The sequence below is a fragment of the Uranotaenia lowii genome, chromosome 3, assembly GCF_029784155.1.
Source record: "Uranotaenia lowii strain MFRU-FL chromosome 3, ASM2978415v1, whole genome shotgun sequence".
In the NCBI taxonomy this organism is placed as follows: Eukaryota; Metazoa; Arthropoda; class Insecta; order Diptera; family Culicidae; genus Uranotaenia; species Uranotaenia lowii.
The window spans coordinates 348,833,886-348,858,372 of record NC_073693.1 but is presented as its reverse complement, the minus strand read 5'-3'; the positions used below and the strand labels follow the sequence as shown (position 1 = coordinate 348,858,372).

At 37.7% G+C, this 24,487-nt stretch overlaps 1 protein-coding gene and 2 long non-coding RNA genes across 5 annotated transcripts; 2 read left to right on the top strand and 1 right to left on the bottom strand.

Moving 5' to 3' along the window:
• Window positions 1-9,972: 9,972 nt before the first annotated feature.
• Window positions 9,973-10,411, top strand: LOC129757248 (uncharacterized). Of its 2 annotated transcripts, XR_008739654.1 has the most exons (4): window positions 9,973-10,051; window positions 10,104-10,161; window positions 10,226-10,288; window positions 10,345-10,411. It is a non-coding gene; the product is annotated as an uncharacterized LOC129757248 (long non-coding RNA). The 2 variants fall into 2 exon arrangements; XR_008739653.1 differs by having other exon boundaries at window positions 10,226-10,409.
• Window positions 10,412-12,931: 2,520 nt separating this feature from the next.
• Window positions 12,932-20,862, bottom strand: LOC129757245 (sugar transporter SWEET1-like). 2 transcript variants are annotated; one of them, XM_055754410.1, is made up of 5 exons: window positions 20,437-20,862; window positions 20,138-20,361; window positions 19,785-20,070; window positions 13,945-14,064; window positions 12,932-13,427 (listed from the first exon to the last, which is right to left on the bottom strand). In XM_055754410.1, the coding sequence occupies exons 2-5, from the start codon at window positions 20,305-20,307 to the stop codon at window positions 13,344-13,346; spliced, it is 660 nt and encodes a 219-aa protein (XP_055610385.1). In that variant the 5' UTR covers window positions 20,308-20,361; window positions 20,437-20,862; the 3' UTR covers window positions 12,932-13,343. The 2 variants fall into 2 exon arrangements, with proteins under 2 accessions (XP_055610385.1, XP_055610384.1); XM_055754409.1 differs by having other exon boundaries at window positions 20,138-20,436; window positions 20,507-20,861.
• Window positions 20,734-21,451, top strand: LOC129757249 (uncharacterized). The gene is made up of 3 exons (XR_008739655.1): window positions 20,734-20,819; window positions 20,880-21,016; window positions 21,075-21,451. It is a non-coding gene; the product is annotated as an uncharacterized LOC129757249 (long non-coding RNA).
• Window positions 21,452-24,487: the final 3,036 nt, after the last annotated feature.

Sequence of the window (24,487 nt, the reverse complement as noted above, 5' to 3'; positions counted from 1 at the left end):
GTTGTTCTGAGCCGTGTAATCATCCAAGCCTGAGGTTCGCAGATGGGTGATTTTGCATCAAAGAATAATTATACCTTTATGTGCAACAGATGGTGAAGGTAAATTCCATTCTGATTTTTGAAGGGCCTCATCTCTAAGCGTAGCAAGTGGACTTTGGCTGACTTCAAGTCCAACTTGCAACACCAACTCATAAAAAGACAGATTTGACTAATAACACTGTTTACAAAATTTAAAAAAAAATCTTGAACTTCATTGACCAACCCAAATTTTTAATGTAAAATCGGGCACTGAATCCTTAAATAAAATTCAAAAAACCTCAGTAGAACAGGTTTTGAGTAATGCTCCAAACAATAAATTTAGGAGAAATAGAAACATTTTTGAGCTTAGATTAAAATATCTCGTACTGCATAACTCATAACTTCAAAATCTCTGTTTTGCATATTGAAGGTGAATTAATTTGCTATCGACCATCTAAACTTAATTTTTACGTATGATCAACACTACTGTTGACAATAGTGAATTTATGATAGAAAAAATGATAAAAAATGCATTTTTTAGAGAAAATTTTGTTTTATCGACAGTTTTAGACTCAATGGTAGCATTTTTGTTCTGATTTACTGTTTTTAAATAATTTGACGAATCGCAGTGCACTAATCTTAGTAAAGGAAAAATTAAACATGATAAATCTCACTAGCTTAAAACTAAAACTGATCATCAGCTCACAAGAAGGTCACATACCAAATTTAAGCTAGATCTGACCATGAGGAGGGGTTACTTGAGTCATACAGTAGGTACCGTAAAACGGGGTAACATTGATCACCGGGGTAGCTTTGATCAACATGAAATTGTGCCAAATAATCATCAATAACTAAGTCTATAGTTTGAATTTTTGAAAACTGTTTTCTACGTTCGATAGCCTATTAAATGAGTATCAAATAGGCAAAATTTGGTTTGTATTTGAAATTTGTTTTCTGCTAGTAAAAATGTTATTTCAAAATCTTATAATATCTATCTTTTCCAAGGCTCGCAAACAAACAGCTCTCCTGATGATACCAAAAAGCAAACGAGTTGTTGAATGTGAAAGAACAACTTTTTTTCTTTGTATTTGTGTAGTTGTAGTGCTTTTTTTTTATAGGCATTTAGTGATAAACTTTTTATATTTAAAAATATAGGACGTTTTCCAAGAGTAAGCCCGTATTGGAAAAATGGCTATGAACCCTATCAAATGGTTAACTTTGAACAAAAAATGAAAATGATAATAGTGGGTGAGCCTAGAAGAACGTGTGAAGGTAAAATTTCATTTGTATTTTGAAGCTAAAACTATTTAGCAATTGTTATAACTTTTGCCCCTAAATGTATGCAGCATCAGTGTTTATTTTTCGATTATAAATGTTTTTAAAAGAAAACGTTAAAAACTAGGTCAAATTGATGAACAAGCATTTAAAATTTTATTATTATGGTTTTTTGTATTCTTTATGATCAAGAAAACTCGATAAAACCGTCAAAATAGAGACTGATCAATGTCACCCCAAAGCATCACAAACTGAACAGAGACTAAATCGATTTTTAAATCAACTTTAAAGAAGTCTAATAAATTTCTGCAACCATGTTTTACGTTCATAGGAGCCCAGTACTGGTTTTAAAAATATTAAGCATGCCACATTCCCCTTAACAGAAAAAATAATCGAAAAATATTGAAAAAAGTGATCAATCTTACCCCGGATTACGGTACTTTGTTTTTTATGCATAATTTTCAATTTTTTTTGGATACTGGGTTCGCCATAGAGTCGTGCGAGCTCGTGGTTCATCCTTCGCCTCCACACTCCGTTCTCCTGGATGCCGCCAAAGATGGTTCTTGACACTCGTCGTACGAATACTCCGAGTGTACGCAGGTCCTCCTCTAGCAATATCCACGACTCGTGCACGTAGAGAACAACCGGTCTAATGAGCGTCATGCACAGGTTACACTTCGTGCGAGGGCTAAGTCTTCCCAACCGCAGTTGCTTGTGGAGTCCATTGTAGGCACGACTTCTGCTGATCATTTGCCGCCGAATCTCAAGGCTGGTGATGTTGTCTGTAGTCACCAGTGAACCGAGATAGACAAAGACTTCAACTGCCTCCAGCTCGTCGCCGTCGATCGTGACCTTGTAATTACCGGACAAGCGGGCTCAGTCGGTCTCGCCGCAGATGATCTGCCGACTATATCAATGTCGTCGGCAAAGCAGATAAGTTGACTGGATCTGTTGAAAATCGTTCCCTGCATCCCGCCCACCGCACGTCGAATAATACCTTCTAGCGCCACGTTGAATATCATGAAGGGTAGATCATCGCCTTGTCGAAGCCTCTTGCGCGTCGAATGAACTCGACAATTCGTCGGAAATCCGCACACAGCACTTCGATCCATCTATCGTTGCCTTAGTCAGTCTGGTCAGCTTCCCGGAAAAGCCATCCTCGTCAAGGATTATCCATAGCTCGTTGCGGCCGATCGTGTCGTATGCGGCTTTCAAGTCGACGAAAAGATGTTGCGTAGGGAAGTATTTAAAGCCTGCCTAATGACTCCCCCCCAATATGTTTGCTTGTGGCGTAAGACGGCGGACTAGGATTCGAGACAACACTTTGTAGGCGGCATTTGTAACGGGTACATCAGATTAAAGATATTAATTTAATTTAATATACAACGCAAAACATTAAATCTTTTTACATTTAATCTGAAACTGTAAATAACTAGAGCTAACTTGAAAATATTCCCTTATAGTAATATAAACGTGACATCAAAACTTCCAAATTACAAATTCATAGAGCCACCCTTAGCGAACAATCATTAAAAGTAATGACTTTCCTTCTTAACGACACGAGTCTTGGCGAAAGCGTGGCTTAAGCTGCTTACTTTCGAAGATCATCACCACATTCTTGCTTGGCGTCAGTTGAATGACCTCTTTCGGGATATTTTCGTACACCTTAGGTTGACGAGAGAAAAAGTTAGGCCCCTGAAAGGGATCTCCGAAGGGGAAGACAAGGCTTATCCGAGCATTCGCGAAAATGGAGTTGATCGTTTAACTTCGTGATTAGATTCCATCGTATCGGGTAGTTCCGGTGCGAAGTTGAGCCAGATCTGGTCCATCGAAAGGCTTTAGAGACTCTCCATTTCATTTACCTTTGGTAATAAGAACAGGCAAGATCGTCTAATTTAGCTCGCGGGTCGATTAGTGTACTTGCCCATACGGTCTCGAAACGGCATAGGAAAGTTTAGGCTTAGTGCTTGTGGTGCCAAGATTTGCTACATAAAAGGGATCCGCAACACCTGCTACACCGTTGCTGGAAGCTCGCTTGGTAGCCAACGCAGCACACGGGTTGACACCAACTATCAACCAGCCGAGTTCGCCGACATTCATCAGAACGCGCTCACATTAGTCAGTCCCCGGAGCCAGTGAATCGCAACAACGCAGCGAGGATTTCACTAGCCACGCGACCACCTGCCGGCATCAAAAAGTTCCACACCGCCGGCCGATACCTACTTCCACCGCCCATCAACCGGCATTCATTAGACGGGAAGGCAGTAGACAGCACCAGCGACTGTGGAATCATCGAGGCAGAGGTTCCACAAAACCCCGCCAATGCTATAGCGAAACGTGAGTACTCATATATTGCGCAACACTGTACACTATCGATCGATTGTATTTACGGCCCGCAACTTTGATCAATTTATGTTGCGCGTGCCGGAAGATTAATCCGCGACGTTTATTCTGCCGGATTGTCGAATTGGGTCGGACTGGCGAGCCGTTAAAGTAGCCACTTTCCGCCCACGGATGGAAATTCCACGGTAAACGGAAAACTGTAAATGTAAACACTACAAACGAATAGTCAATAAACACCACGCACCTCCATACACGTACCAACAGAAAGCCGAAAGCTCCACTAGGGTAAACGGACACAGTTTGGTCCCAGCACAAACATGTAAACGAACACTACAATTACGACGAATAAAAGGAGTTTTGTATGCATAGCACGTAAAATAATCTTGAGCTCTAAATGATTTTCTAATTGGATATTGGGGAGGGGGAATGCACCTTGTTCGCGGTTTCCTGTATTTGCTTCCGATCGCTTTTACTGCGGAGATTGGCCGCGAATCCAATCACGATCTTTCTCGTTCTTACCGTACAAGGGTGGGAGCTCGCCCGACGATTTGGATTCCTGACCCATTTTGCATCGAACAACGGTCAACCCCCCTTTCTTAAATCGCTCTGGGTATTTCTCGTTCTCGGGGCGGCTCGCAAGAGTCGAAGTACGAGATCCTTTCCAGATACCTCTCCGCTTCTTTCCCAAATAGGGAACCGAAAAGGAACTCACGACCGAGTCTCATCAGCTGGGCAAAACAAGAAAGGGTGGATGGTCTTCCTTCAGGAAGTGGCGCTTAAGCCATCCGCTAGAAACAGGAAGCGGGTCGAGGCCTCTCGTTATACATTGAGGACGGTGATCGCTCGGTAGTTCTCACAGTCCAAATTGTCACCTTTCTCGCAGATGGGGCATATTATCCCCTCCTTCCACTCCACCAGTAGCTATTATATGTCCAAAATCCGGACCATCAACCGGTGTAGGTAATCAGCCGGGCTGTCCGGGCCCATTTTAACGAGCTCTTCTGCGATACTATCCTTTACAGCCGGTTTGTTGCTATTCACCTGACGAATGGCCTTCACTCACCGTTGCGCGTTGCCGTCTTGGTCTCCTGCATGTACGCCGTTGAGGTATTCTTCGAAGTGCTGCTTCTACCTTTTTATCACCTCACGATTGATTCCGTCCTTACCCGGGCACATTTCGACTTGCGGCACGAAGCCTATGCGGGATGCTTTGACTTACTGATAGAACTTTCGTGTTTCCTGGCAAGCTGCTCCAGTCGATCCGTCGAGTTTGCTCCACAAGCCCAATATCGTCTCCGCAACGCTGTTAATGGCTGTCTTGATGGTATCCCAACAGTCCTCGAGAAGGGCTTCGACAAGCTCGCCCTCTGCCGGCAGCGCTGCTTCGAGCGATTGTGTTTGGGAAGACGATCTCAAGGTTTACTATATGGGAGGTGATGTTGGTGAAAGGACCATTATTTTAAAGACGATGAAGCCCATAAGTCTGAGGCCGTTTTTCGTTGGTCAAGTGGTGCGCGCTGAACCTTCCAATTTGTGTAGCCGATTATTGCAACCGTGACACGATCTCCTCCAAAAGGCCTTTCCGGATGAATAATGTCCCTCCATGCGTATTTTCAACACTTTTCAAACAAAAACACACACACACGCACACACACACACACACACACACACACACACACACACACACACACACACACACACACACACACACACACACACACACACACACACACACACACACACACACACACACACACACACACACACACACACACACACACACACACACACACACACACACACACACACACACACACACACACACACACACACACACACACACACACACACACACACACACACACACACACACACACACACACACACACACACACACACACACACACACACACACACACACACACACTCACACACACACACACACACACACACACACACACACACACACACACACACACACACACACACTCACACACACACACACACACACACACACACACACACACACACACACACACACACACACACACACACACACACACACACACACACACACACACACACACACACACACACACACACACACACACACACACACACACACACACACACACACACACACACACACACACACACACACACACACACACACACACACACACACACACACACACACACACACACACACACACACACACACACACACACACACACACACACACACACACACACACACACACACACACACACACACACACACACACACACACACACACACACACACACACACACACACACACACACACACACACACACACACACACACACACACACACACACACACACACACACACCGGCAATGTTATTCAAACCGTGTGGAGCACATCTTTCAGATTTCCCCTTAAATCTGAGGGAAAAAAAAGCTTAAAAACGAGATTCACGAGCACATACTTAAAAGATGTTGGTCACACGATCAAATCTGAGAAAAAAGCTTATATCTGAGAGATGTGCTCCACACGGGTTGAAAAGAACTGCATCCGTCTGTATAAAAGCTGTTCCTAGCTCGTGTGTGTTGCGCAGCTTGGTAGATGATATGGCCATGAACGTACGTAGGGGAAAACTGTACAAAACGCACCAGTTAAGCAAAATAACTATATACAGCGATACCAATCATTTAAGAATCAAATTGAACGTTTACGGCGATTAAGAGAACTGATTTACGTCTTACTAAAAAGAAAAAGAATTATAAAAACACGGTTTTGATGATATTTTTGTAAATAACTTTAACATCTTGAAAACACACCGCGGGATAGAACGCCAAAACTAGTGAATAGAATGCACCATACCGAAAGGGTGGAAAAAATAGAACGATTATTATATGGAATGTAATAATTGAAACATTAAATGTTTTATAACAAGTTCATCGTATTTTTGTTGACTAACCATAATTTGACAAAAAATTATTTATTATTTTTTAAACTGTGACCCAAAGATGGGTCTTGACTCAAACATTCAGTCAGCGAAACTTTTTTTTTGTAGAGAAATGAATCCAACTTAGATGAAATTTCAGGGACTAGATAAGGGAAAATTGATGTTGAAAAACATGCGAAAAAAATTCGCCTTGTCTCCCGGTGAGATTTGAACCCACATCTTGCGCCTCTCCGGGGCCCATGTATTAACATTCTACTACAGGAGACCAACCTGGCGTATGAATATTATACTGGTTGAGTGTCGATGTCTATCGGAATGAAGGGAACAGTTCTCCCATGTGATCATAATCATTTTTCTTGGTCTATTTCTATTCCCATCTTTTCATCTTACGGTAGTTGGAATCAAATTTGGATATTTTAGGCACGGCAAAATTTGCATTGCCTTCTCATATACTGCAACCCGTGCATTCAAAATTTGAGCGTAAAACACGTGGTCTTGTAGGCATTCTGCTCCATTTTTGATATGATTAATTTAGTTAAAATTTGTGAGAAATCATTAAAATACCACAGAATATTTATAGTCATCCGAAAGTGCATACGAGTGGAAAAACGATAAGCTGCAGTTTCATCAGATGGTACAGGCGTACGTACGTTTTTTAAAAATCCTGCATCGTCACGTCAAATTTGCAACCAAGTTTTCCCATAACTATTTGATTTTGATTTAAAACAGTGCAAAACAAGTTTGTGAGAAATTTACTTCATACCATAAAATAAGGTTGCCAGAATTTTTTCCATTCCCATCCGGGCTTAGCAATTCCGGGCATTTTTTCATAAAAACCTGGCAAAATCCGGGCAAGGATTTCAATTTTTCAAATTCAAAAACCGGGCAAAAACCGGGCAAAATTCAGGTGTTATTATATATAAAAGCAAAGAAAAAATGCAAGAAAAAATGAAATTAATATTTTATTAATGCTATTGCAGACTTCCAAAAACTTTTTGGAACACTTAAATATTTAAAGGTTTTTAAAAGTAAATCAGCGAAATTATTTGAAACAACCGTTGGAAATTTCCATACCGTTAATCGATATTGCTGAAACTTACTCAAAAACTTTGATTTTTTTTGGTTTCTTTGTGGAAATTGTGAAAAAATCCGGGCAATATCCGGACTTTTTTCACGATATCCGGGCAACCGGGCCGGACCGGACTTTCTCGAAATTTTGCATCAAATATCCGGGCAAACCCGGATAAAACCGGGCAATCTGGCAAGCTTACCATAAAACCTTATGGGTAACATGAAAAATAACAACTTTCGCGCTGGTTCCATTAATCCTCCTGTTTCTAAGAACTAAAGTCATTTTTGTGAACTTTTCATTCGAAAAATGATGAAAAAGATTTTTTGCTCCAATAAAATCGAAGAAAAACTCCATTCGAAGTCATGGGTTAGTGTTTTTGTGAGAAAGAATGGCAAGGTGTTTCTGCGTAAAAAAATCTGACGTTCTGTGATTTTACCTAGAAATTCTGTGATGGTTTTCTGTGATGGAAAAAGCATATTTGAAAAGTCATGAAGAAATGAGCCTTTTTCACATTTCACTTAAAGAAATCAATTAATATTACCGATCTTAGCATGATTTTCCAAAACAAAGTTAAAAATCCAAAATTCACGTTGACATAAAATTAATAACTTTGGAATTACGTATAAAATTTTAAAAAAATGTGCAATCTGTGAACATTTCTTAAATTTTGTGTTTTGTGACACAGATTCTGTGATGATAGTTTGCTGGAAATTCTGTGAAATTATAGATTTTCCTGTGATTTCGGCAACCTTGGTACAGGCCCCTATGTCAGTTCGCATGCGACTAAAGACTTGTAATATTGTGGAATATCGAAAGTAAACAAAAAGTCGCTATAAAAACATCAGTTATTGTGGAAATCGAAAGTAAACAAAAAATCCTGCACCGTCACGTCAAATTTTCAACCAAGTTTTTCCATAACTATTTGATTTTTAATTAAAACAGTGCAAAACAAGTTTATGAGAAATTTATTTCAAATTCCAAGAATACAGTTTATTGTTAAAATGTAAGGAAAACGAGAAACTTGGCTTCTGCGATTCATTTTTTTTTTTGCGAAAGTCATTTTCGCGCCCGTCGTTACGTAAAGCTTGTTTTTCTTCAATAACTCGGAAAAGGACCAAAAATAGGAATTTAAATATCTTTAAAAATATGTATAGTTTTTGGGGAGCGGGGTGTGGGTTTGACTATAAAAACTAGAAAATTGACAACTTGTGAAAAAACCGTCAAAAATCGTCACGTCACGCTGGACTGTGTCATATGCACTAGAAATGCTTTTTACAAATTTATGAGTATTAAATTATGTTGATCAAGATAGTTAATATAATGTTTTCTTGCAAAAAAAAGCTTCACAGCTTTTCAGCTTATTTATCGCTTTGGAAAACTTGTTATGCTTTTAGAAACCATAAAGGTTCTTACACTTGCAACGATTGACTTAAATACTAAATAATATATAATAAATCTTAATATTTCAATCGAATGGTTTTTACATAAATTTTAATTATTTTAATGGATATAATTTAATAATCAAAACTAGAGATGGACCAAATAGTGGTATTCCGAATATTGACCTTTTCAACAAAATATTCGGCCAAACGAATATTCGGTCAAATATTCTGTTGAGTTTTCAATAGAAATACAGAAACGATAAATTCATTATTCTTCTATTTCTGCCATCCTAATGCCCTTCATGCTTTTAAGTCGATTGGTCTTCACCAGATGCCTATAAGACAACCTAAGTGTTGTACGCAGTTTTGACCACTGTGTTGTGACGGTCAGAGAAAGTGAAAAAGAAATGATGATGAGAGTGAGAAGAACGTAAACAAATAATTAAATTGAATTATGCGCGGGAATGATGAATAAATACATTGATGAGAAAAATATGTTAGCAGCTTTCCAGCAAGTATTGGCACCATTTTGATAATATTGTGAAGACGAACGGTAGTGGCTGTAAGGTAGAAAGTTTAACCGAAAATCTAAAGTGATAACGGGCATTGCAACTATTCAGATAATTTGACTGATAGTCTGAAATTGATCTGTGAGCGCTGTAAGTAGAAGATAGAGAATAGATAGAGAATAAGCCGCAGCCCGTGGCGTAGAGGATAGCCTTCCAGTCTTCTAAGCCAACGGTCATGAGATCAAATCCCGGTCACGGCATACATAGTACACTTTCTGTGGGTTGGTGGTTTTAGCATTTGTAAGATGCTAGCCAATCATATCCTCGAAAGATGTACGCTTAGAGTTAAGTGAAAGGAATCTCTTCGAGGAAACATTAAGTTTCATTGAGATCCTGTATGTGTTTGTGTTCGTTAGCTAATGGATGTTTTGATATTTAGATTGCGAGTTGAATGCCGTTGGATCACTAGAAAGAAAATAGTTGATTGCCACCGAGACTACCGTAAGTTACAAAAAGCATTTTACAAACCAAAAACTAAGTGTTTCATGTTTAGATTTAGTGACCCAAGTGCCGACTGTTGACAGAAGTCATTCATCTCAGAGCTACCGACCGTAAGTGTTTATCTGAATGTTTAGTTTGTACTTTGTATGTAATTAGATTTGATGACTTTATTAGGGCCTAAAAGAGAGGAAGAAAGCCATCAGGAAATTCATCTAGAGTGAAGGAGAAACTTTTAATGTAAGATAGCAAAATGTCGTATGTACTGTTCAATCTAATTGTTGTATTTATTGTAGCTTTGAGTAAATTTTATATTGAACTACAAGGATTCGTTTTTGCCTGAGCCTGAGAATTCCGAGAGCAACACTAAGATTTATTTTCATGATTTAAGCTAATAGAATATTTCGAAGTATTTTTTACCCCGTAATTCATGCAGCAGATCAACACTTTTTTCTTAAGGAACATTTCTGACAGAAAACATTTAAAATTTAATTCGAACAAAACCAAAAATTACTGCAATTGGTGCTTTATGCGTTATGACATCACAAATGTATCAAAAACTATAAATTTTTAAACGTTTTCATTTGATTTTTCATTACTTACAGAATTTGTTGCAACTTACCCCTTTTTCTTAGTAGGGTGAAAATCGCATGTTTTTGTTAATTTAAAAATAACTGGTAAAATCAATAATTTTTCTGACTACGTTAGTTTCGTGTCCCATCAACCTTAAAACTTTTGAGGTACAAGAGATATGATTATCTGTAAGCATTAAGCTTTAAGAAGCCATTGAAGTTGAAAAGTGTTGCATGTTGCCCCAGTTGACGGTATCATTTATTTCCAATTTTCTCGATATATCCAGGCTTGCCCTCAAACCAAATAAAGAATTGAAGAAAGTTAAATCTGGTCAGAATTTTTTCAACTTTTCGGATTCTACCAGGTTTATTCACATTAATTGGTAAATCAAATACAAAACTCAAATGTCTCTTTGAAAGTTTTAAAATTTTGCGTTACAAAACGATTTTTTAGATCCTTAGATACGAACACTGCTTGTGTGATTCGATGAAAACTTTAGATTTCAAGTACTTATATTTCTTTTTCTATTGTATGTTTGAGAATAATGCTATTTTCTGATTCGATTTTCCCTTTTTTATAAGTTTTTCAAAAAATTGGTCAGACCCGGCCGTGTGGATACATGTCGTAGAAAGTATTGTATGCTTAAGCTTGAAGATCATCGTTCTTTTTGGCAACTATTTTTAAGACATTTAGCAAAAAATCGATATAAAAAGAGCAAGTTCAAATAGTTTGGCACCTGTTTTGACCTGTTTTTTTTTCAGGTTTCAAGAAGCGACAAGTCATCTGATATCTTTCAGCTAATGGTGACATTTTGAATATCAAAGATACCTCTACTTAAAAAAGATCTGTTGTCTAAAGGATGGATGAAATTTTAACGTTAACAAACGCATAATGTGAAACAATCATATGCCAGCATATGGAAACGCGATTTATGAGGTTTAGTTCTGATATGAATTTTGTTGCGTTTTGCCCCAGACAGCTAACTGAATTATAAAAATATTTATTTAAACAAATTTGGTGACTATCCGAAAAATATTTAGACACCAAAAGTGTTGGTATAGGATAATGAAAGCAATTTAAAGTTTGTAGGTGATATCATTAAGCAAATCCGTCATACTAGGTAAAGTTTTTTATGGCATCGAACAATCTAAAAAATTGAACATCTGTTGTTCGATTTTTTAAACTTTTTATGACAATCTAAAACTTCAAAAAACTTTTTCACGATGTTTAAAACTATTTTTTTTTGTTTCGATTATAGTCGTTTTACCATCTTTATGGCATTCGCGACTCTATGTTTAAAACTATGTCATCATCAATTTGTTATCATTCAATGATAACTTTATTACAGTATATTGAAGTAAAAATTGAATGAGTGTTGTGGTATACAAATGTTGCATCTAACCCTGCTTTTGCATGATGTCCCGTTTAACGGTAATCAAAGTATAAAGCTATCTGAAATACACGGATACACCTAAAATGTTTACTGAAACCATAAGTTTTTGATGATTATGAAGCTTTTTCAACATTACTTTCGATTTTTTTATAAATTACCCAACATCAGTATAAAAACTTGACAAGTCTGTTTTTCTATAAATTATAAAAATAATAAATATTCAGCTTATTCGGCCGAATACATAGCTCAACAATTCGGTGAGCCGAATATCCGGCTTAACGGTTTTTTGGCGGAAAAACTTATCCTGTACAAATGTGTTCGATGTTTACTCTTGGGCTAGAACTCGCGGTCAGCTGCTAAGGAGGCAACTGACTTACCAACTGAGCTACATCACAAGTCCAACCGCAAAAAAATGTTATCCCAAAAACAGCACGTCAACTGTGGCAAGATTCAAGTTCAATTTTCTCGGAAAGAAGGATATAAAAATGGCAAAAGTAAAATTTAGCGCTGCATTAAAGCGTGATACCATCTTATGCCAACCGGGTGCTAATAAAATCCGAAGGAGCTTCTCGTAACGTAACTCCCGTTCATTCGTCAAGGTGTGCTGCCGGTGGATTAGATTTTTATCCACCGCTACCCCAAAAGTGCAAATATGTATTATTCCTCCAAGCCACCCCCCACGGTCTAAGGAAGAAAGATGAACTGATAAGTGCTGCGCTGCTCTCAGTGGTGCAATTTGGTTGGTTTTGTTTCCTTTTTTTGTTTTGGTTCAGTATGAACGAAAAGCCGGCTGATGTCTTAAGGGACATGAAAATTCATGCAAATTGGTCATCTTTTCTTAGCCTTGTTTGGAATGATATAATCTGGCCTTGTGGAGGGCGTTTTCTTTAATGTCCGTGTTTTCAAATTTGATAAGGTAGTTGTGCCGTAGAACTTTATTATGTTGAACACATTATTCGTGTGATTTTTAACGGTCGCCATATATGTACCCAAGTACTGTCTAACTTTCGCATCTTCCTCTTCCAGACAAATCCAATATGATTTTTTTTTGCTACACGGTTTAAAGAAACATTTCATAAAGAACAGAAATAATCTGGAAAACATTAACCAAATATTCTATCATTTTCGGTTTGAAAGGAATATCAATTTGAACTATGAAACACCACTGAATTCCAGATATGTAAAATTTATTTCAGATCTACCCAAATGAATGGCAGCCAATAACCAACTAGTCATCATCCATCAAATCGACCGAAACCGTCAGCCAGGACCAATAAAAAAAAACCAAAAACTTCGATATCGGAAAATTGTTTTGCCATTGCGACGTGACTATTCCCGCTTGGTTTTTGCCGGGTAGATGACAAACAGCGACAGTTGCAGAAAGCACAATCCGAGCGCGACCACTTTTTGAATCTGGGAATAGAACGGAGAACAGAGACAACAAAATGAAAAAAAAAATCATTCAAAATGAAAATCTGTCAATGAACAACAGTTATTAATGCTGATGGAATCGCGGCGCGGCTTAAATGAAAATATTATTGTTATTATTGGAAAAATAAAGCATGAAACAACAAACAACAGAAGAGAGAAATGCGTTCGATTGGAAACTTATGGTCGACGGATTCAGTGGTTGTGGAAAAGTTTTGAAATCAATTTTCCCCGACGTCAAGGAACGTTTTATGTGGTATGAAGAAGGACACAATCGACTTTTTTCTATAGAGACATTCAGAAAGTGGCATAAAGAGACGAGAAAATGTTGAAAAATGGATCCAATCAAATGAAAACCGCTACTGATGTCTGAGGTGGTATTGTACTTAGAAGCGAAACGAAACGAATGAAACTTATAATGAACTATGATGATGATGAACTTATGATTGATTCATTTTCTTGTGCTTTCATTTTTCTCAATTGATTGTAGAAAGGTACTTACGATAATGAAGTAGTTGTTGAGAATGATTCCGTACAGAAGCCAAAGGACCGAAGCACACGTGGTCGTTAGGATGACGGGAAGTGGCAGTCCTGCGCTGCTTTTTTGCCGCACTACTTCACCCTGAATCGATGGAAGAAAATAGTTCGTATTAACATTTGAAAGTGTTCAGCATATATGAGAAGTTCAATATAAAAATAATTGATTCATGATTTGCGGTTTACCCGAGTTTTAAACCAACTTTAATTCTATCAAAAGAAAAGCTTAAAGAATTATCCATCCGGTACTTCCGTTTGCTAAAAAGCCCATCAGCAAAATAGGAAGCACACAATAATGCCGTCGCTGCAGCCCCTAAAAGTAAACATGTGATGTTTTTGTGCACAAAAATATCAAAAACCTAAGTTTTGTTTTCATAATAAACCCAGTTTACCCACAAGCCACTTCCATGAAATATATCTACAATATTAAAACAAAACAAAACGATCGATATTAGACTTTTTACTGTAACCATCCTGGCCAAGAATCACGCTTTGATTCTAGTTGTCTATCACAATTGGTTTCATTGACCGCTTCGATTGTTTTCATCGATAAAATCTTCATAGCTCTTTTAGCATAATTTCATAACATCTCAAACGTAAATTGTTAAATTTCATCAAAAATAAACGTTGTGAGAAAAAATAAAAGATTATTGTACAGAGTTCAGTTGAATGTAGGTTTCATTGCCTTAAAACCTGTTTCATATTTTAACAACTCAGAGATAACTTTTTACAATCATGTTATAATTTAGGCATCATTTTCGAAAATGATCTCTCTTGGAATCATTTTATCGCTGCTCCGTGCGAAAAAAAATCTACAACTCTCTGAAGAAACTGAATTTAACCACTAAAAATTTAGATGTACAAACAAAACTCAAACTGTTTAAGTGTTATATATTATCCTCTTTTAATTTATGGTTCGTTTATATACTGTGATGCAGCTTCCTGTGATTTGAACTGACTTCGTGTTGCTCTAAACTCCTGCGGTAGATACCATTTTCAATCTTACTAAAGGGTTATACGGTCAAAATTTGGTCAAAGGAAAACGCGTTTAAATCGGTGAAATCGTTTATTTAAAAAATCAAATTAAATTTCTTTTTCAAGTTTAATTAGTATAAAATTCAGGAAAAATATTCAGTTAGGCTTCCGCTTTTCCAAACCCGAATTGTCGGGCCTTACGCTTAACCCCTGCCATCACCTTCTTCGCCGCAGAAAGCCAGTTTGCCTTGAACTGCTGCTCGTCCTTAGCAGATTTTTGGTCTTCTTCGGGTTCCGCTTGACAATAGCTCAGTATTTCTCAATTGGGCGGAGCTCGGGCGTGTTGGGAGGGTTCTTGTCCTTGGGAACCACCTGCACGTTGTTGGCGGCGTACCACTCCATGGCCTTTTTACCGTAATGGCAAGATGCCAAATCCGGCCAAAACAGTACGGAACAACCGTGTTTCTTCAGAAAAGGCAGCAGACGTTTATTCAAACACTATTTCACGTAAATTTCTTGGTTGACGGTCCCGGAAGCTATGAAAATGCTCCTTTTCAAGCCACAGGTACAGCTGGCTTGCCAAACCAGATATTTCTTCGCGAACTTTGACAGTTTCATGTGCTTGAAAATATCTGCTACCTTTCCCCTTCCTTTTGCCGTATAAAACTCCTGTCCCGGAAGCTGCTTGTAGTCGGCTTTGACGTAGGTTTCGTCGTCCATTACCACGCAGTCAAACTTCGTCAGCATCGTCGTGTACAGACTCCGGGATCGCACTTTGGCCGTCGTATTTTGTTTATCATCGCGATTTGGAGTCACTATCTTCTTGTAAGTTGATAGTCCGGCTCGTTTTTTGGATCGATGCACGGTTGTAGACGATACACCCAGCTTATTTGCGGCATCTCGGAGAGAGAGGTTAGGGTTTCGCTTGAAACTACCGGCAACTCTCTTTGTCGTCTCAGCGGCTTCCGGTTTTCGATTTCCCCCCGATCCAGACTTCCTGGCTGTCGACAAACGTTCCCCAAACACTTTAATTACATTTGTAACGGTTGATTTGGCAACTTTTAGCGATTTTGCCAGCTTTGCGTGCGAGTAGCTCGAATTTTCGCGATGCGCGAGCAAAATTCTTCTTCCTTGGACGGCAGCCTAACGAGCCAAACTTTTTTCACTTTATGTTTTAAATATCCGGGCAATCTGACAAGCTCATTTTTTAGGATTGCACAAATCGTTCAAGATTATTATGATAAAATTTGGTAAAAAAAATTCTTTTCGGACCCAAACAACAAAACTAACAATAACAATAAAGTGAATACAAATTTTCCCGAAACGAATATTTTGCGAACAGCTGTGGAAAGTGAAGAAAGCCTTTGAGTATTTGATATTGAAATTTTAATTTATTTAGTTGAAAACAGCGAAATTATTTGACTAATCTTTATAAAAAATATCAGATTTAGAAATTTTTTCAGAAGTCAAAATGACTCGGTGTCTTCCGAAAAGTTGATTATTGAAAAAATTATTTTATTTGTGTTGTTCTACAGTTCTTTTTAGAAAAGCGCTTAAATTCATTTAATGAATATATCCTTTTCAAAAGATATCTAAGAAAACAAGAGCTGATAGAAAAAATTGGAATAATGCGCACACAATTTTTCAAAATAAACTCTAATACTCTTTGCGCCTCGGAAAAGCTAGAATTTTGTTGTCTTGTCTAAGTAATAAATCATAAAATGAAGCATCAATTCCTGGCAGCACATAGGTTATTTTTGTCATTTTTGCAATTTTTTCAATTGTTGTTATTTTGTATTTTTTTTTTTTTATTAATGTCCTTTTTGTCATTTTTGTTCTTTTTCCTGGTCTATTGACAGATTAGTTGTAGAAAATGCATCAACAATAGACAGAGAGAGAAGAATAGCAACAACAGGACCTATATATTGTATAACCGCTTATGTAGAGATACATATCCTATTGAGTGAAAATATACCTACATTCAAAATGCGAGTGAAAAATTACATGAAAAATAATTTAGAGCGGTTAATGTATCGTTAAACTAAGTTCTTAAGTGTCAACTAGAACCGAAACCTTTTAGAGGAACGCAAGTTCATTAAAGTTTCTTACTCAATATTTACCTCAAGTAATGTCCTGCGGTATTCAACCAAGGTGTTAAAAAGTTAATATCTTGAATGTCACAAACTTTGAAATGCCCTTTTGTGATGTCAGAAATAATTGTTCCTATTCAATTAAATCTTTAAAAAAATTAGGACTACATTTGTTTTCTAGTGTCCCTGAAACTAGAAAATTTAGGCAAAATAAATTCTTTTTCTAAATTTTTCTAACTTATAGATAAAAACATTTGCTCCAAAAATGTTCTCTTGTGTAGTTAATTCTAGTCTAATAATGCAATTGAAATAATCATCCTTTTTGTGAAATCGGAATTTGATTATCACTTTCAATTTGAATTCTCGATGGGGCTCCTGAGTGTTGGGAGGGTTGAGCATTTTCGGCACGAAATTGACCTTATTGTCCGCATACTACTTCAGCACGTACTTGAAATAGTGGCATGAAATCAAATCCGGCCAGAAGATTGTTGGGATGTTGTGGGCCTTCAGGAGAGGAAGTAGCCGCTTCTGGAGGAACTCTATCTAAAGATGGCTTGCCAAACAAGGAATTTATTCGTAAATTTGGACATATTCTGAATGCGGACATGCTCCGGAACGCTGAACTTATCCTTGGCCGTGAAAAACAGGTTGTCGGGGATCTGTTTGAAGTTGGCCTTCACATATGTTCCGTCGTCCATGATGCATCATTCAACTTTCGTTAGCATGTTGAGGTAAAACTTCCTGGCACGGGTTTTGGCGGAATTGTTCTGCTTCTCGTCGCGATTATCGACCTTTTGTACCTTGAACGTTCGCAGCTCAGCCTTAGTTTTGACCTTCTGGACAAAACTTCGGCTTAGCCACATTCCGAATGGAGGCGTTCGGGTTTCGTTTGAAGGCCCCAACTACGCGGTTGTGATTTTTGGTGTTGTACAGAATACTTTTTCTTTCACTTCTGGGCTTCCGATCGGTGATCAATCGTTCCTCGAACCACTTAATCACTCGCGACACCGTGGAAGTCGTGATTTTCAACGTTTTAGCGATGGAAAGATTCGAAAGATCCTTGTTCTCGTGATGAATGCGCAAGATTTTATCACGCACGAGCTGTTCTTTCGACTCCATTTCCGTGAGTTTTGATTACAGGACTTGAAAACTTGCAGGATGTAAACAATGCACTATGAACTAAATCCACCCAAATTTTCATTAAATTCTACCCAACGGTTAAACAGTTAGAGACATTTCATAGTGTGGCAATTTAATCGTGGACACCCTTTTTTCAATTTTAATTTATTTATTTTATTAGAGATGCTTGCTTGGTAGAATCGCCTCTGGGAACAAGGAATATTTAAAGGAGGTAGTGCCGAGGCAGCCTTGCTTTACTATTAGTACCGCCTGTGACGTCACTGCTGTCAATAATCTGTGAATTTATATAGAAATTTTTCCTTTTTTGTTGGCAATTAAACAAAATTGAAGATTTTTTCAACTTTGAAGGCACACAATTCTAGGAATATTATTGTTCTTCAAGACTGATACTAAAAAAGTTGAATGCAGTGGTTGTTTTGCTTTAATTCAGACGATTGGAGTTGCTGAGGTATCCTAACTCAAATTGACAAAACTTGATAATAAGTTCAAAATTTTGCTTATAAATGTTGAAATCAGTTAGGTTTGAATCGTTGATAAAATAAAATAACCAAAAATAGTATTTTTCGAATCCAACCACAATCTTTTATTGGAATTTAGTAAACCAAATTGCAATGGTTTTATTGGGGTTAATTGTTCTAAATTAGAAATTCATATGGTACACCATGTTAGATTCAAATCATGACGATGAGGTGCACTGCCATAAACTACCAATCAGACCTTTTGAAAGGAGAAAATTATTATTTTTGCTCGTATCACATAGAGCATGATTGTGCATTCAATAACAATTTCAAGAATAATACACACTGCAGTCTATTAAACACAAAGAAACCTCGTAGCACAATCAACTAGTGGCCTTACAACATAATCCGAATCAAATTGGATTTTAATTTAGTTGTTTAATGTGTTTAACTTTTAAATTTGAGTTCTACCAGTATAAACCTTCGACAGCTTGGCAACAGTGACGTCACGAAAAAAATCTAATATGGCTCTCGGCACTACCTTCTTTCAATATTCCTTGCTCTGGGAAACCCTTTAGCGCTAGAAATGAACATCAGCCGAAATTGTATGCGGAATGAAAAGTAATCAAATCTGTCTACATATCGAATCAATGGTCTTCTTTGGCCAAATCTATTCTTTTATTTGAATTTTAGTAACATATTGCTCATAAATGATTCAAGAACATTATATTCAGTATTTTTACGAATCAACTAGATGGTTAAGAATTAATTGTCTTTCTTGTTTCGCCAAAATCATGTTGTAAGAATCATTCACCATGATAGGCCTTAAATCATAGCAATCGTTAATTTTCCATTGTCACGGTGGCAGTATGGTCAGTGGTGGCAGTGTGGCAAAGTTCATAAACAAAAAAAAATCGTCGCCCGGGACGATGCACATAGATCATATGCATGTCCCTGGCGACGATTTTGTTTATTTACGGAGAAATAGTTTTCTACTGAGCCAGTGGAACATAAACGAAAACGCTATAAGTTGTCGCCAATATGGTATAGCTCTTTTCTGACCATAATCTATTTAAGCCCAATTTTCTGGGTACAATTTATCCTATTATTTTCTGCCTAATCACACCAAAAATGACACTCACCAATTTCGTCAACGGTAGCGCAATATAAGCCAGCGTCAGCACGGTTATCAACAGTCCGAACCGGTCCTTCACCTTGAGGGGATCTTCGACACCTGCGTAGTAAATCGTGGCCGAAGTTAACAGAAACACCTTCGAAGCCAGTGTAAAAAATGGTCTTCTCCTATCCGATGGAGTAAACCACAGGAAACATCCCGAATAGACTATGCAGATCGACAGTCCATAAGCGCTTGTTCTTATCAGAACGGCCGACGCCAGCATTTGAGAATATTTGAGCTGGAGAGCGGTCCTAAAAATTATAATCAGGAAAGGTATTAAGTAATCAGAAAGTAAATTATCTCAAGATTACCTCTTACAAGCCACATCCCAAAACGAACTGCATTGGTGAGAAACCCTCGGAACTGCCCTTTTTTCGAATCTCGTTACAGGTGAAACAACCGCTGAGAAATTGGGCCACGGTCAAGATGCCGGCAATGTTGCCGATAACATCCCGGTAAGGCAGGAGTTCACGTGCCACTGTTTCCATTTTATCGATCTGATCGGTGACGACGTGACTATACGGTCTCGCCACGATCTAGTCCTGCAAAATACTGAGGGCAGTGAATGGTCTTGCTGGCGGGAGGTTTCTTTCTTTCTACCATTCACTGTTGCTCACCTTTCGAGAGAGAGATAAGAGTGATTAGCTCCAGACGACCAACGACGGACGACGTAGTCAATGATTTTACCACTTAGCACCTCGATCTGCGATACGTCTGTGGCTGCTTCAATCGCATCTCGGTGGATACACAGTAAAAAGATGACCATTGCATCCAACCTGTATAAATTTTTACTAAGGTGGCGCAGATCACCATGAAAACATAAACAAAGCCTACGTCATTACTGACGGCGTTTGAATATCCTAGGCAACAGTCGGCACGTTAATATTATGAAAATATTCAACATCAAGCTATGTTGTCGTACTTAGTTTACGGATGTGGGATAACCTTCCAAAAAGCCATTCTAACGCAGCCTTTTTTAATTTTCTACGATTTCCTTCAGGTGAGAATCTTCATGCACATTACATGACAATATTCAATTATATATTCTAAAATTTTGAAGGAAGGAATGCTCTCTGTGAGGAATGGTCAAGTGGCTGGAGCTTAAGGTATTCAATCGGTCTCAAATTATGTTACTTGTGCGGAAGGTTTTCCTCCGATATAAACTAGATCAACGAAGCAAAATAGAAACGGCGACGGGTAAGACTGTAAAATTTGTTTTGATTTTATATATTGTGTATATTTTGTTCCCCTCTAGGTTGCTTTCTACCAGATGCAGCGCAGATTTTGCATCTGGGTTCTGTAGAAGTCCCAACTGTGCAGTAGACCCCGCCGGACGCACTCCAATTTTTTAGGTTTTTTCCACCGGCGTAGGTTTTTGCGAATATGGAAGTCCCGGCTGACCAGCAGATCACGCTGGACGTCCTCCAGGATCTAGTACGCCATAGGAAAAGTCGTCTATAAGCAGACAATAGACTGCTCGGCGGACAACAGAGAATGCTGGTTATCACTCACCAAATTCGTCGAAAAAATGCGATGGAAAATACCCTTATTTTAAGCATTTGTTTGATTTAATTTTATTTTGTAAGAAATTTCAATTATTTTCTTCTAACAATTATAGTTAATTTTGCTACTTTTAGCTGTTGTTATTTAAACTGAAGAATGCGATAGAACTTACAAAAGAACATGTTACCATTTTTCAGATTAATGTATTATTTTAGATTTTTCTAATTTGTTCTAATTTGTTGATAGAAGAATCAACTCTTCAAAACTTGTTTATTAACAGTAGCATCGAATCGAGACCAAAAAGACTCATTAATCAAAAAAAACCGCAAGCACAGAATGTTGAATTGTCCCATCATGGATTAAAGAATCAGGTAGGGAAATTGATATGAAACCTCTTTTTTTAAATAATGATTTACCTGTATTCAATTTAATTACTGCTCAGGAGGGCTGGATAACTTAAAGATTCTCAAATCTATAAATTCTAAGAAAATTCAAATCCATTGATGAAGTTGAAGCGAAAGTCATTTTTTGTTAAATTCCGCCGGCATGGTTACGTGTTACCTGGTCTGATAGTTCAAAAAAAAAAACTAAAATAATGTGATAAACTCTTCAAAATATATGAACACTAATTATTGCTCTCGACTTTTCTTTTTTTTTTCTTAAATACTTTACTCGAAACACGAATATATATTGTGAGGGAGATACAATGCATTGTAACCTTTTTTAAGATTTAAACTATGCATTGCTTTCAATCTACACAAAAACACACCTTTTTAACAAAGCCTTTGTAAATTCGAAATTTTCCTAAGTTTTAAAAGAAATTTGTATTTGAAAATTGTAATTCGGAATTTTCCGTATGAATTGAGACAACTAATTTGAATAAAATTAGTGAATTTCGAGAGCTCAAAATAGTTCCAGACCCTCTGATGAACCTTTTTACAAACAGTTTGTTTGATGATAGAAGGTTTCCTATTTGTTGTTTCGAAGCTAGAAATAAGACTCGGTGTCGTACGTAAAGATAATTTTAAATTAATTTTTAATTGTTTCATTGTCCTCTTCAACTAAACACCACTGGAAAATTATAATAGAAGCTTTTTTACATTTCTAAGAATGCAACAAAGAGTTCTGAGTTCAAAATTTAACTTTGATTCACTTGTGTTCATATAGTTGACTGATTTTTTTTTTAAATTATTCTTATAACATGCGATACATGGATGAATTTAAAGTGACTTTTTGAATTTTAATTCCTCTTTTAGGGACGGTTTTGAACTCTGAGTTCTGGCAAATAATTAAAGCAAAACCTGATAAGTTTTGAATTTCAAAACTATTCTGACTCGGAAAATTAAGTTACAGTTCTGAATTCCGAATTTTGGATTGAATCTCTGATCTTGGAATAAAAAAAAAATTTTTGACTTCCTTGTGTATTTTTCCAGGTTTTGGATTTGAATTCCCGTTTTTTCCGGTTTTCCCGGTACGATTTTCAATTCCCGGTTCTGTGGCCACCCTGAAGAAACTCAAACAATTCCATTCTTTTCGGTCGTGTAAAATCTGGCCACTCTCAGTGCTACATTTTGAACGTCTTCGGTTCTGTCCAGGTGACTTTGGAGCAGCTTGATGCCGTCGTTGGTGGATCCGGTTAGGAGTAGACCGTTGAGGTCGCCCATTTCGAGCAGTTGGTTACCAGCCGTTTAATATATTCGGCGAGCTTCGAGTCGGAGAGGAAGTTGCAAGCAAAGGCCATCCGATCGCAAAGGGAGGTTTCCGTTTCATTGGTCACGATTTCGAAGCCATCTTCTTCAAGCGCTAGGAATGAGAACATGCACCTCAGGTACGGGTCATCGATATGGGTGCGGGCTGCTCCACACTGTTTGCGCCATAGCCCAGTTCGCTCTGCGCTGAACCCGGACAATGCGATGGTTGCAGTATTGAACTTGGGTCGGACGTTTGTTCCGAACCTCGACCGAGTATTTCGATTGTCTATTCGGGAAAACATTTTTTTTAAATTTATTTAGGGTTTATATTTAAAAAAAGAATGTAGAGTCTTACCTGCTTAATGCGAAAATGGAAGCAAGCAATGAGAGCTGCTCTAATGAATTCCTTACTCGCACACAGCTCATCGATGAAGGCATGGAAAGATAATCTTTGTTCCGGTCAAGAGTCCATCCACACAGCAGCTGAGCAGTGTCACGATGACGTCAAGTCCACTGCCGATGCTAAAATCTAGCCAGTTCATTATAACCGGATTAAATCTGGACATCTCGGGACCTTCCGGGGCATCACAAATGCCTAATATAGTTTTCAATCCCAGCTTACAATCATCCTTAATCATGTGACTTAGAAAACGCCTAAAGCTTAGTTCTTTTAGAAATGGGACAGTTACGAATGCGTGTATCTCAAAATCCTTTCGTTTGATCTAAATACTTTCTATGAAGGAAATGAAGGTAATCTTATGATAATTCATGAAAAAATTTGAAAAAAATTATTTATCGTTTTTTTTGTTAGAATAAATTCTACTTTATTCTTGGTACCTCCCTTCGACCAGCGCACACTTTTTTCAGTCATGATAATAATCAGTTTTTCAAACTAATACTTCATCTAATCTGTATTTTAGGTGGCTACCTCCCCCTCCTTCAATTTCTGATACTTTTCGGACCAATACATCCTTTTTAAAAGAAACTGAGGTCACTTTAGTGGATACAGCTGTTTCGAAATTAACAAATTTGATTATTTTTGAGCCACTTTTTGAACGTTTTTAATGAAATTTCTGCTGGCAAAATCTGAAAATAACGAAGTAAAACCATGAGGAGATTGAACTTAAAGTATAATCGGTTAGTATAGATCGTAGGTTGCGAAGGGTACATTAAAGATTACTCTTTTTAGGCCTTTGAAAAGTTTGAAAATCATAGTTTTCGTTCTGAAAATTGTTGTTTTTTTTCACTGGAGCAGAATTTTGGCAAATCATTATTATTTATACAAAATAATCAGCAAATACATACTTAAATGTACTAGGAACCTTGCCACGAGCAGACGTGGTATAGGATTCAAACGCTGGAATTTGTTCAAAACAGGGTGTTTCATAAGTTTTGTCGTTCATCAGAAATCATCTGTTCCATAGCCTCGGAACCAGATATAAAGATTACGAGTGGATCTAGCAAAAAAAAATTG